This window comes from Rhincodon typus, chromosome 5 (genome assembly GCF_021869965.1).
Source record: "Rhincodon typus isolate 14 chromosome 5, sRhiTyp1.1, whole genome shotgun sequence".
NCBI lineage: Eukaryota > Metazoa > Chordata > Chondrichthyes > Orectolobiformes > Rhincodontidae > Rhincodon > Rhincodon typus.
This window is the reverse complement of record NC_063336.1, coordinates 111,140,996-111,154,719: the sequence shown is the minus strand read 5'-3', so window position 1 is coordinate 111,154,719 and position 13,724 is coordinate 111,140,996. Positions and strand designations below refer to the sequence as shown.

The 13,724-nt window shown below is 40.6% G+C and overlaps 1 protein-coding gene across 1 annotated transcript in view; it reads right to left on the bottom strand.

Annotated features, from left to right (window-relative positions):
- Positions 1 to 13,724, bottom strand: part of atad2b (ATPase family AAA domain containing 2B) — a 91,653-nt gene that overhangs the window by 68,476 nt on the left and 9,453 nt on the right. The window contains exons 6-10 of the mRNA XM_048597120.1: positions 8,879 to 9,008; positions 7,353 to 7,466; positions 6,259 to 6,334; positions 5,891 to 5,992; positions 3,881 to 3,992 (exon numbers count right to left, since the gene is read on the bottom strand). Of these exons, the coding sequence (XP_048453077.1) occupies positions 3,881 to 3,992; positions 5,891 to 5,992; positions 6,259 to 6,334; positions 7,353 to 7,466; positions 8,879 to 9,008 (534 nt within the window). The remainder of the gene's footprint in view (positions 1 to 3,880; positions 3,993 to 5,890; positions 5,993 to 6,258; positions 6,335 to 7,352; positions 7,467 to 8,878; positions 9,009 to 13,724) is intronic.

Here is a 13,724-nt window from a genome sequence, read left to right as displayed (position 1 = left end):
ACACAGTAACTGAATAAAAATGGTACATAAAGTCAGCTATAACATGACTATTGACTACGTAATACGTTAACAGATTTACTAAATGCAAAGTTGGCAACTTAAGAAGAGTTTTAAGATTAAACTGCATCGTTAATCAAACCAATAAACTTTGCCACAATCGGAGCCACGATCAAGTTCACTAAACAGTGCAAAGATATAGATTGCATTCAAATAATTTAACCACTACAAAGGAAAGAAATTGCACGAAAGCACTGTCTGGTCAATGGCACCAGAGATAGAAGATTCACAAGGCTTTGAGCAACAAGCCTGTTTTGTCTTGATTGGGGTTTCAAGATGACTTATTCTCCTGTTAAAAGAAAGATTGGTGACTTTGTAAGAAGTGAAATTTCACCATCTCTGATTCTGTGCTACTGAGATTTGTTCATATTACCGATATGTAACTTAAGAAATTGGACCAGAAGTAGTTAATTCACTCCTTGAGCGTCCACCATTCAATTAAATCACTATTGATCTGATCTTGGCCTTAACTCCACTTGGCTGTCTGTTCCTCACTACCTTTAAAATCGAGGTCCATTCTGAATATCCTAAATAACAACATCTACAGCTCCCCAAAGGAGGATCAAATATGCAAAATCTTCAAAGAAGTTCCTTCTTAGAACCACCTTAAATGGGTGACCCTTCTGAAACAATGCCCAGAGATCTAAGTTCCCTTATAAGCAGAAACATCTCAGCATCTCCATATCAAGTCCACTCAATCTTATGTTTCAGTAAGATCAGCTCTATTTCTCCTAAATGCCAATAAATGTCTACACAGTTTGCTCAAAGTTTCTTGATAAGGTTATCCTCCTTATCTCAGAATTTTGCAATTTGTCCCCATTTGTATAATAATTCGCTTGTATATTTTCCCATAAACCCATTTTCTCAAATTTACCATCTGTCAAATTTATGTCAATTACGTAGCTTATCTTTTTGTAGAGTTCTTGCAGTTTCCTCACATCTTATGTTCCAAAGATAGGAAAGTCAGCAAATTTCACCAAACTACACTTGGCCCCTTCATCAGTTCATGAACATAGATTATAAATAGTTAAAGCCACTGCACTGGTGCCTAGGATCAAGTATGCAGGCCATCAGATTCATAGAACATAGAACATTACAGCGCAGTACAGGCCCTTCGGCCCTCGATGTTGCGCCAACCTGTGAAACCAATCTGAAGCCCATCTAACCTAAACTATTCCATTATCATCCATATGTTTATCCAATGACCATTTAAATGCCCTTAAAGTTGGCGAGTCTACTACTGTTGCAGGCAGGGCATTCCACGCCCTTCCTACTCTCTGAGTAAAGAACCTACCTCTGACATCTGTCCTATATCTATCACCCCTCAATTTAAAGCTACGTCCCCTCGTGCTAGCCATCACCATCCGAGAAAAAAGGCTCTCACTGTCCACCCTATCTAATCCTCTGATCATCTTATATGTCTCTATTAAGTCACCTCTTAACCTTCTTCTCTCTAACGAAAACAGCCTCAAAACCCTCAGCCTTTCCTCATAAGACCTTCCCTCCATACCAGGCAACATCCTGGTAAATCTCCTCTGCACCCTTTCCAATGCTTCCACATCCTTCCTATAATGCAGCAACCAGAACTGTACACAATACTCCAAGTGCGGCTGCACCAGAGTTTTGTACAGCTGCAACATGACCTCATGGCTACGAAACTCAATCCTTCTACCAATAAAACCTAACACACCGTGCGCCTTCTTACCAACGCTATCAACCTGGGTGGCAACTTTCAGGGATCTATGCACATGGACACCGAGATCTTTCTGCTCATCCACACTGCCAAGAATCTTACCATTAGCCTAGTACTCTGTATTCCTGTTACTCCTTCCAAAGTGAATCACCTCACACTTTTCCGCATTAAACTCCATTTGCCACCTCTCAGCCCAGCTCTGCAGCTTATCTATGTCCCTCTGTAACCTGCAACATCCTTCCACACTATCCACAACTCCACCGACTTTAGTGTCATCCGCTAGTTTACTAACCCATCCTTCTACGCCCTCATCCAGGTACTTTATAAAAATGACAAACAGCAGTGGCCCCAAAACAGATCCTTGCGGTACACCACTAGTAACTGAACTCCAGGATGAACATTTCCCATCAACCACCACCCTCTGTCTTCTTACAGCTAGCCAATTTCTGATCCAGACCGCTAAATCACCCTCAATCCCATGCCTCCGTATTTTCTGCAATAGCGTACCGTGGGGAACCTTATCAAACACTTTACTGAAATCCATATACACCACATCAACCGCTTTACCCTCAGCCACCTGTTTGGTCAGGACATCGGTCAACCTCTACTTCCAAATCTTTGCTTAGTACTTTCTCTCTAGTGATAGTGATTGTTTATAAATTTCAAATTCTGTGTTATTTCCTGGTTTCAAATGGATCCCCCAATCTTATCCTTTAAAGGGAATGTTTTTCTACTCTCTACTTGTTGTCAAATGCTCTTACTATCTGATATCACATTTCATGGTAATTTACTCTCATTCTACGGTTCTCCTTTCTTAAATAATACATTACTATTTTCCAATACTTTCCCAAATATCAGCAGCTATAAATCTGCATCTCAGATTCCAAATCTGTGTATATGCTTCTATGAGATTTGTAAGAATTCATGCTAATTTACAATACTGAACTCAAGGGCTTGTGAAATATCCCTCCATTGTAGCTCTCTGGGCAATATTATCGGTACTGTCACCAATGAGCAGCTTTTTTCTCAAGCAAACCAACTCTCATCAGCAGAGTAATAGACATTTTTGAAACCCACATTAAGAATCTTGAGAGTGCTTACTAATAGTGTGGCACTGGGATTGGTCTGGGCCACTGCGTACACACACACACACACACGTACACACACACACACGCGCGCACACACACGTACACGTACACACACACGTACACGTACACACACACACACACACAATAAATAAATAATTCGTTGCCATGTTCAGATATAAAGCTACGGACACCAAACATTAAGAGGAGTGAAGAATTTAAACAACAAAATCCAAAAATTAAATACACAGATCAGGAAAGGTTCGGAAAGTCACCTAATAGATGAGAACTGGCATTTAGTATGAACAACTCTCATTCAATGAGACCAGTAAAGGAATAAATAGCAAAGAATATAAACTGTTCAAATCAGTTGTAGGCACAAACCAGGAGGGGAATCTAGGGGTACTGACCAATAGTTCACCACAACCCAACACTAGATGTATAGCAACATCAAGCAAGGCAGACTGACTTCAATATGAAGAAGCCAGAGGGAAGGGGTACAACAACAGATAGCACCTTTAACACTGCAAAAAAACACTTCACACAATGATAATGAAGCAGTAGCACAGTAACACCACCGAAGTACATAAGCAGTGCAAAAAACAGCAGCTAAATTGATACCTAACTCAACGCATCTCAGAAGTTGAAACCATGGGACCGTTTAGTCTGATAAGTGACTTAGATAATGCATTGGAATTTGTCACAAACATCAGGACCAGGAGGTACATATAGGCTTAAAATGTTGCTTTATATGAAGTGGGTGATGCCTTAATCCAGGAGCATAGCAAAGATAATGTAGAAGATAAAAAGGAAATTCAAAGGAAGTTTAAGATTGGACAACTGAGCACAGTCAGATTTTGGGACTGGCCTGGAGCATATTCTGGTCTTGAACTTCTTGCTGGCCAACCATTTTGGAATTAACAGACCAATCACATGCCATTGGACTATGCTGCAAAACACTGTCCGAATTTCCGAATTCACATTAAAACAAAGTATTATGCAACAAATTTTATACAAGAGCTTTTTAAAAAAAAACAATACTTACTGATGCATCCAAGTGCATTGGATCTACATCAGCCAAACTGGCACCAACTTTGACCCGCTCCCTAAGGATTTCACTCGTTAAATCTTCTGTTCTAATGTTCATCGGAAGACACCTGTTTAGTAAATACACTGCTTACAACTTTTCTGAGAACTTCCAAACCCTACCAAGTTTTTTTTTAAAAAGGTTTCTTTTTAAATTTTAATTTACACTGTTTGCTCAGCAAGATGACAGACATACGGCTGGCAAATTTGTTTCTCTTTGTTCATAGAACATCACATCAATGGCAAGGACAGCATTTATGGCCTATTCCCAATTGCCCTTAAGAAAGTGTTATTGAACAGCCTTCCTGAAGCATTGCAGTCCATGTGCTTCAATACACTCACAGGGCTTTCAGGTTGCCAGAGGAACCGGGCAGCGACTGTGGAATAGTAATATATTTCCATGTCAGAATTGTGAAAGATTTAGGGGGAGAATCTTGCAAGTGGTGTAACTTTCATGCACTTGTTGCTCTTGTCCTTTTAGGTAGATTGCAGGTTTGCAAAGTGCTGCTCAAGAGCCTTGGTGAGTTACTTTAGTGCATCTTACAGATGGAACACCCTGCATCAAAAGGAGGTAGTGAATGAGATGTCAGGAATGTGGGCAGCTTTGACCTGGGTGGCATCAAGCTGCCAGAGTGTTACTGGAATTGCACTTGTCCAGGAAACTGAGAGTACTCCATCACACTCCCACTTGCGTCTTGTGAATGACAGAAAGGCTTTGGAGAGTAAAACAGTAAGCTAACTCACAACAAAATACCTAGTCAAAGACCTATTCTCGTAGCCATATTATTTATTCTGGTTAATTTTCTGGTTCACAATGATCCTCAAGCTTTTTCTGGTGGTGTTTCAACAGCGACAATCTTGTTTAATGTCATTGGGAACTGGCTAGATTCTGCTAGGCATGATCTTTTCCCTGAACCTGCATGGTGCAAATTTCTACTTGCAACATGTTAATCCAAACCCAATCACTTTCTGATTGCAGCAAATAGAACCAAACACTGTGCAACCAGTGAAAATATTCATTGCGACCCTTGATGGAACAGCTGAAAATAGTAGGGCCTTGGACATTGCTGAAGAAGTTCCTTCAGCCAATGTGCTAGAACTGGGACGATCAGCCTGCAACAAACATAACCATTTTCGTTTGAGTTTCGTAATGATTTCAGTAAACTGCTCCTCATTAACTTGAGCTTCACCTGTACTCTTTGATGCCACAGTCAGCCAAATGCTGCCTTGATGTCATAGGCATGCAATCTCTCCTCAGCTCTGCAATTCAGCTTTTTTTTCCATGTTTGCCCAAGGCTGTAAAGTTGCTTGGACCAAGTGGACCTGGTGAACCCAAACAGAGCCTCTCTGAGCAGGTTATAGATATGTGCCACTTGATAGCACTGCCAATAACTGTTTCCAGTACAGCACAGTTAGCTCCAAATTAAAAGTTCTCTATTATGGCCAAATCTAAGAGGAGAAATTCCTATGCTATCAGTAAAATCACATTCCACTTAGTAAATCAGCACTTCTGAGGTCTGAAAGAACAGGAATGTAGTTAATTCCGAATAAGGAGAAATAAACGACACTGCTAAGAATTGGATTGAGACTGCTCAACAAATAAATCACATCCCTTTTATTTATTTCAACACTAGGGACTATAAACACCAGACCCCACTTTATTTGTCTGAAAACCAATGCTTATTGACTATTTGCATACTATAGTACAACAGATTCTAAGCTCAACAGCTTAAATATTTTGAGCATTTAATATACAGCTCATGAAGGAAATTTGTTACATTAGTTTATTATTTGCAATGCACAACTTGATCAACTACCTTCTAACAAATTTAGAAATTACTAATGCAATTCTAAATTTTAAAATAATTATTTTGATTTTGCTGTGACAGAATACACAGTTCTTTTAAAACATGAAAATCAATTACTCAGATCTTAAAAGTACATAAAGATCTCTACTGATAAACTTTACCTGTTTCTGGCTCTTGCCATGCTTTTAGATTTTCTTCTTTCAAAACGTTCTTCGTCAGATGACGATGTGGTGTCACTGCTGTGGATTGCATGCTTCTTTCTCCTTTTTAAAACAAAGAAAAGTAAGCAATTTAGATAACCAATTGAAAAGAGGTCTATGGAGCATGTTTGTTGAGCCAGACTGCCTATTCCTTTGTCACATTTATGCTCGTATGTTGCCTGAAAATGCTGCTACTCATCTACCATCTAGGCTGGTAAACATGAGAAACAACTAAAAGGTGTATTGTTTACTCAATTTTTACAAGTTAACTTGACAAGTTTTGATTTTGAAAAGTACACTTTGTTGAGTTTATTTTTAATTTTTTTTACCTGATGTGACTCCTTCGTGCAGGAGATCTCAGTGTATCAAATAGTGTGCTTTGTCTTTGTCTCCGATGGACAGGCTCTAAAATCACAAATTAATTCCTACAATTAATGAACTGTCAGCTTGGGTACAATGTCTTGTGACACTGAAAATAGGCACACATATACGAAGCAATTTATATGGTTGTATGTGAAATGAATACCTTATTTTTCTGACTGAACTTTTTACTTACCATTCTATAAAATTATAGCTATTTTCAGCAAGTTAATTTTAACTAAAAGCAGGTTGAGTGAACCTTTCACAATGTTTAAAACCATGGTCTTCCAAAAAAAAGCTTACTTTAGATTATTAAAATCTGGACTAGCATACATCACTGAAGTTAGAGAAGACAAGGCAGCTACATGATATGTTGCAAATTATTGGAAGACTATTGAATAATCTGATGAGACCAAAGAAAAATCACTGTGCCTCTGAGCATTACATGACTTCACAAATGGAATGATTACCAATAATGCTCAAACAGCCCCACGTATGCTCATGACATCAGCTGGCCACAACAGGCTCCAGGAAGTGCCTGTATATGCGCTGACGTGACTGTTACTACCCCACATTCACCTCATTGCTAACCCACTTTTCATTCCTGCCCTGCATACCACCCTCACCCCAGTCATTCCACCCCTTGTTTCTAGAGCCAGGAGCCATGTCCATGACAGGCCAGGGCTGCTGCTGTCTCTCCTGCCTTTTCCTCTTCTTCCCTGAATCTGTCACCAGCTGCTGGCTCCTGTCAGTTGCTCATCCATGGATAGCCACTAGGTCAATGCTGAAGCTTGGGCTTCACTGCTGCAGCGGACCTTCACAGGGCCTCACAACCTTACCCTGCTCACTCACAGTCAATGTGGGATATGTTTCAGGCTACCAAGTGCTGGATCACACAGAATTTCCAGCAAACTTCCAGCAGCGCCATCACGAAGACTGGCTGCTGCTTTCCTTCCCTTGCCTGATGTTGGGGGCCTCTTTGTGCATACATGCTCTTTACCTAGAGATGGCACTTGCAGTCTTCACAGCCATCCACAAAAATCATATTATTTTACCACTTTACCTATTGGAGGAGCTTGGTATCTCTGCACCGCCTTCCGTTGCCTCAGGTTATACGGCCTGTCATTTTCTTCAGCCTCTTCGACTTCATCACCATCTTCTTCTTCTTCCTGAGATTCTATTCAAAATATATTTTGATCTTGATTGTTTCTATCATTGCAATTACCAAATTCAACAAGTAATAGTCATTAGTTATTAACCAAAACATTTTTGCTTGAAATTAAAGTCACATGCAAAATATTCCGTAATCAATATGACAGGAAAGGATATACAATCAATTCAATCAAAGTTATAGCCCTAAGATTGGGTGATTTATTTTTCAAATTCTTTTCAGATATCAGCCTGACTTTCTTGATGTCCAAACAGTCATTACTGCATGGGAGCTGCACACAAGGAGCTGCACATGAAGACCTTGCAGAATTCCTATCATAGCCTACTCTACAGAAAATGCCCAGGAAATTAAAGATTCTGCCAGGCAATTTATATATGTTTAAAACCATCCATTTAAAATGGGAGAATTTGGAGGTTCACGATGAAATTAAGTAAATAACTACTCGGTAAAAGCTGTACCATGAAACACAGTCAGTAACTATTCAACTGACCCCATACTTACCTCACACACCCTCAACTACACTGTGATCAGACCAGTTACATGTACTTCAGATCTTGACATGAAACTCTCTTGCCTCCACTGGGACCCAACACCTTGCCCCACACCAGACCATACACATCCCCTTTCCCTGCTTGAGATCAGAGCCACTTCTGCTCCTCCCAGGACCCAAAACCCTCTTCCCTCCCTCCAGACATGGTGTGCTCCACCCCACTGCAGACCCAAGAGGTCTCCCACCTTGCGATGTAGTTACCTAGGACCACAGTCCATACCGAATTAGAGTTCTAACCATATTACGTATTATCTTACACAAGTGCTACTCAGTTGGTACCCTACCCTGCTACCCATCTAGCACCCTAAACTCAGACTTATATACTTATTTTTTGATAGCAACTGTCAAAGTGGCAGCTTGTGATCAATTACACTGGCCAAACATGATTCCAAACATTAATCAAAGACAAAATATTTACACTGAGCTATTCACAGCATTATGATCAAATAAAAGGCACCACATGAAACAAATATTCAGAATATTGTACCACAAACATGTGGTTAAGAGATGGTGATATACTTTGGTGCCCAGTATACTGATGTTCCAGTGTGGTGAAATACAGGTTCAACATCCACACTTAACTCTGGATCTCAGTTACATCATTGTAGTGAAAATCTGAACAGAGGCAAGCAACTGCATTTTTCCTACAAGGCCCACAGCCAAAAAAGAAATCAGCATAATCATGTCCTCTAGTCACTCTTACAAAAATGTTAATTCCAAGGATAAAATATAGGAAGTAGCAGCAGCAATGATAATAAGAATAAAAATATATTCCTTTGTTCATCAAAGAGCATCAAGACAAGAGATGGCAAGTGCAACAAATTAAAAATAAAGAAAACTTTAATCAAATAAAATACATATACTGTACCTTCACTTCCTTCTTCTTCCTCCTCCTCTTCTCCTTCACTAGCTTCTTCAACATGGATAGGCATTCCATACATGTTTCTTCTTAAAGGTTTCCTTTTCCTCTTCACACGGGAATACATATCCATATTTTCCTATAATTAAGTTATAGATATCTTACCAAATGACAGATTATTACAGAAAAAAACGCAAACAGAAATGTTACAAATTAATATTTTCATTGTATTATTAAACAGCACAAGTCTTTTAGTAGGGTGATGTGTTCTTCCTGTCAGACGTGGGAGATCAGAAAGAATTTGAATGTTTCTGGAGATGATGTCTGGAAGAAGTGTGCTTGGTTGTGAAGCCTATCAGGCCACATGGATCGGTTAGAGGCAATGAGGAGTTTATAAGAGCAAGGGGGTGTGATGGATGGCAATTTCAGAGGGTGGAGATACCACAGATACAGTCAGGTAGACGGTTGACCACTAGAAATGGTAGGTAGCCAGGTAGTGCAGTAGACTCCTGCAGCTATCCTCATCTCAAGGTGTATGCTGTTTAGGACATTGTTCGTGGAGGATAGCCTCTCAAGGGAGTATAGCCCTGACAGTCAGGTTTCTGGTACAGTGACTGGCTCGACAGTGATGAGAGATATGTCACCTTCCAAGCCGTCGATTGCGATAGGGGACTTTCAAGTCCGGGGAACACACAGATGCTTCTGCAACAGTCAGCAAGACATTAGGATGGTGTGTTGTCTCCCAGGTGCCAGGGTCAAGGGTATCCCAGAGAGGATGCAGAATATTCTCAAAGGGGAGAGTGACCAGCAGGAGGTCATTATGCACTTGGTACCAATGACATAAGCAGGGAAAGGGACGAGGTTCTGCAGAGAGAATACAGGAAACTAGGCAGGAGGTTAAAAAGTAGGTCCTTGACGGTAGTAATACCTGGACTACTACCGGTGCCACGTGCTAGTGAGAATAGGGATAGGAGGATAGAGCAGATGAATGCAGAGCTAAGGAGCTGGTGCAGGGAGCAAGGATTCACATTTCTGGACCATTGGGATCTCTTCACAGGTAGAAATGACCTGTTTGAGTGAAACCGATTCTACCTGAATTGGAAGGGGACCAATATCATTACAGGGAGATTTACTAGTGGTACTTGGGAGGCTTTAAACTAGTTGGGGCGAGGGGGAAGAAATCAAACTAACAGTGAGAAAAAAGACCGAGGCTGGTACAGTAGATAAGGGGAGCAAGGCAAGACAGACAACAGCTTGGCAGAGAACAAGGTAAGACTAATAAATTAAATCGCATTTACTTCGTAGCAGGAGGCCTGACAGGTAAGCAGATGAACTTAGGGCATAGTTAGGAACATTGGAGTGGGATATCATAGCATTTACAGAAACATGGCTCAGGGATGGACAGGACTGGCAGCTGAATGTTCTGGGGTACAGATGCAATCGGAAGGATAGAAAGGGAGGCAAGGAAGGAGGGGGAGTGGTATTTTTGGTTAGGGATAACATTACGGCTGCACTTAAGTAGGATATTCTAGGGAGATTGTCCAGTGAAGTTATATTGGTGGAACTGAGAAATAAGAAAGAGATGATCACCTCATTGGGATTGTATTATAGGTCCCCCAGTAGTCAGTGGGAAATTGAGAAGTAAATATATTAGGAGATTTCAGATATCTTTAAGAATAATAGGATTATAATGGTAAGGACTTTTAACTTTTTAAACATAGGCTGTGACTGTCATAGTATTAAGGGCTTACATGGACAGGAATTTGTTAAGTGTGTACAAGAAAACTTTCTCAATATATGGATGCACCTACTAGAGAAGGAGCAATACTTGACCTTCTGTTGGAAAATAAGGCAGGGCATGTGACTGAGATCTCCGTGTGGGAGCATTTTGGGGCAAGTGACCATAATTCTATTAGTTTTAAAATAGTTATGGAAAAGGCTAGACCTGATCTAAAAGTTAAAGTTCTGGAGGTCAATTTGACAGTATTAGACTGGAACTTTCGTAAGTTGACTGGGGCAGGCTATTTGCAGGTAAAGGGATGGTCAGGAAATGGGAGGCCTTTAAAAATGAGATGAGATAATAAGAGTTCCGAGACAGTACGTTCCTGTTCGTGTGAAGGGCAAGGCTGGTAGGCATAGGGAATGCTAGATGACTAGAGAAATTGAGGCTCTGGTCAAGAAAAAGGAGGCATATGTCAGGTATAGACAGCTGGGACCGAGTGAATCCCTTAAGGACTATAAGGGCTGTAGGAGTTTACTTAAGAGAGAGGGAGGATAAAAAGGGGACATGAGTTAGCTTTGGAAAATAGAGTTAAGGAGAAGTCAAAGTGGTTCTATAAGTACATTAAGGGCAAAAGAGTAACCAGAGAGAGAATAGGGCCCCTTAAAGAGGGCCTTCTATGTGTGGAACCACAGGAGATGGGTAAGAGACTAAGTAAATATTTCACGTCAGTATTTACTGTGGAGGAGGACATGAAAGATACGGAAATTAGGGAAATAAACAGTGATGTCTTGAAAAAAGTGTCCATACTACAGAAGAGGTGGTGCTGGAGGTCTTAAAATGCATTAAGGTACATAAATCCCTGGTAGCTGATCAGGTGTTTCCCAGAACTTTGTGTGAAGGTAGAGAAGAGATTGCTGGGCCCCTTATTGAGATATTTGCATCATCGAAAGCCACAGGTGAGGTGCCAGAAAACTGGAGGTTGGCTAATGTGGTGCCATTATTGAAAAAAGGCTGTAAGGAAAAGCCAAGGAACTATAGTGAGCCTTATGTCAGTGGTGGGCAAGTTGTTGGAGAGGATTGTGAACGACAGGATTTACATGCATTTGGAAAGGCAAGGACTGATTAGGGAAGTCAACATGGCTTTGTGTGTGCGTGAAACCATGTCTCACTAACTTGATTAAGGTTTTTTGAAGAGGTGACAAAGAAGACTGATGAATGCAGAATTGCAGATCTTGTCTTTTCGGACTTCAACAAAACATTCGACAAAGTTCCGCATGATAGACTGGTTAGTAAGGTTAGATCACACTGGATCTGAGGGGAGCTAGCCAACTGGATACAAAATTGGTTTGAGGTTGGAGACAGAGTGGTGATAAAGGGTGGTGTTCAGACTTGAGGTCTGTGACCAGCAGTGTTGCATCTTAGTAAGACAAACCAGGGCTAGACTCATACAGTTAATGGTCGGGCCCTGGGGAGTGTTGCCAAACAAAGTGACCTAGGTGTGCAGGTACATAGTTCCTTGTAAGTGGAATTGCAGGTAGACAGGGCGGTGAAGAAGGCATTTGGCATGCTTGCCTTCATTGGTCAGAACACTGAGTGTAAGACTTGCAATGTCAAGTTGCAGCTGTACATGATATTGGCGAGGCCACTTTTAAACTACTGCATACAATTTTGGTCATCTTTTTATAGGAAGGAAGGATGCTGTTAAACTTGAGAGGGTGCAGAAAAGATTTACAAGAATGTTGCCACATCAGGAGGGTTTGAGTTATAGGCTGTGGCAAATAGGCTGGAGCTCTTTACCTCGGGGGCATCACAGGCCTTATAGAGGTTTAGAAAATCATGAGGGGCATGATAAGGGTGAACAGCCAAGGTCTTTTTCCTAGGATGGGGGAGTTCAAAAGTAGAGGGCATAGGTTTATAAAAAGGACCTGAGAGGTAACTTTTTCACGCAGAGGGTGGTGCGCATATGGAATGAGCTGCCAGAGAAAGTGGTGGAGATAGGTATAATTAGAACATTTAAAAAGCATCTGGATGGGTATACGAATAGGAAGTGTTTAGAGGGATATGGGCCAAACACTGGCAAATGGGATACTGTCAGATTGGGATGTCTGATCAGCACAGACCAGTTGGACTGAAGGGTCTGTTTTTGTGCTGTGTGATTCTATGATTTTAAGTCTTCTAGTAGTCAGGATCAAACAGAAATACATCACTCTTGGAACAAACAAATATCATTAATAAATCAACTTAACCTAAACAAAGGCAATTGGGGGAAATCTACCATGAGTTCTCACCACAACTCCCAGATGAACTAGTGTGATGCAAAACTCACACTCACTTAAGAACTGCCACATTGTGGAAAAGATCTTGATCAACCCATTTGACAAGCCTATGAATCAGCAAATTTTAATACAAAACTTTAGGTTCTAATATATATCCATTATCTAACAATACAAATAAATGATTAATTTAAGAAAAAGCCATGTTAAATTGATACATAGAACTCAAGGTAAACCAAAGAAGTTAGTGGAATCTAAAGTTCAACTAATCATACTGAAACTGATAAGTAGTCTCTGTCATGGTGACCATGAGCTATCATATATTTCTGTAAAGACCCATCTGATTCATAATGCCCCTTAGAAAACCTGCCATGCTTATCCAGTTAAGCCTACATGCAACTTCACCAACACAATGTGGTTGACTTTAAACTGCCCTGTGAAGTAGCCAAGCAGCCAAAATACCATAAGATTATAGAAGCAAAATTAGGCCATTCATGTTTTCTCTGCCAATCGTTCATGTTTGATGTGTTTCTCTCCATAACTCCTGATCCACTTATTAATTAAAAGCTATCTATTTCTGTCTTAAATACACTCAATGACTTGGCCTCCACAACCTTCTGTGGCAGAGTTCCATAGATTAACCATCCTATAGCTGAACAAATTTCTCCTCATCTCAGTTCTAAAGGGTCATCCCTTCACTCTGAGGCTGTGCCCTCAGGATTTAGTCTCTCCTACTAGTGGAAACATCTTCTCCACATTCACTCCATCCAGGCCTCTCTGTATTCTGTAACTATCAATAAGATCCCCCCATTATCCTTCTAAACTCCATCGAGTACAGACTCAAGAGTCCTCAACCGCT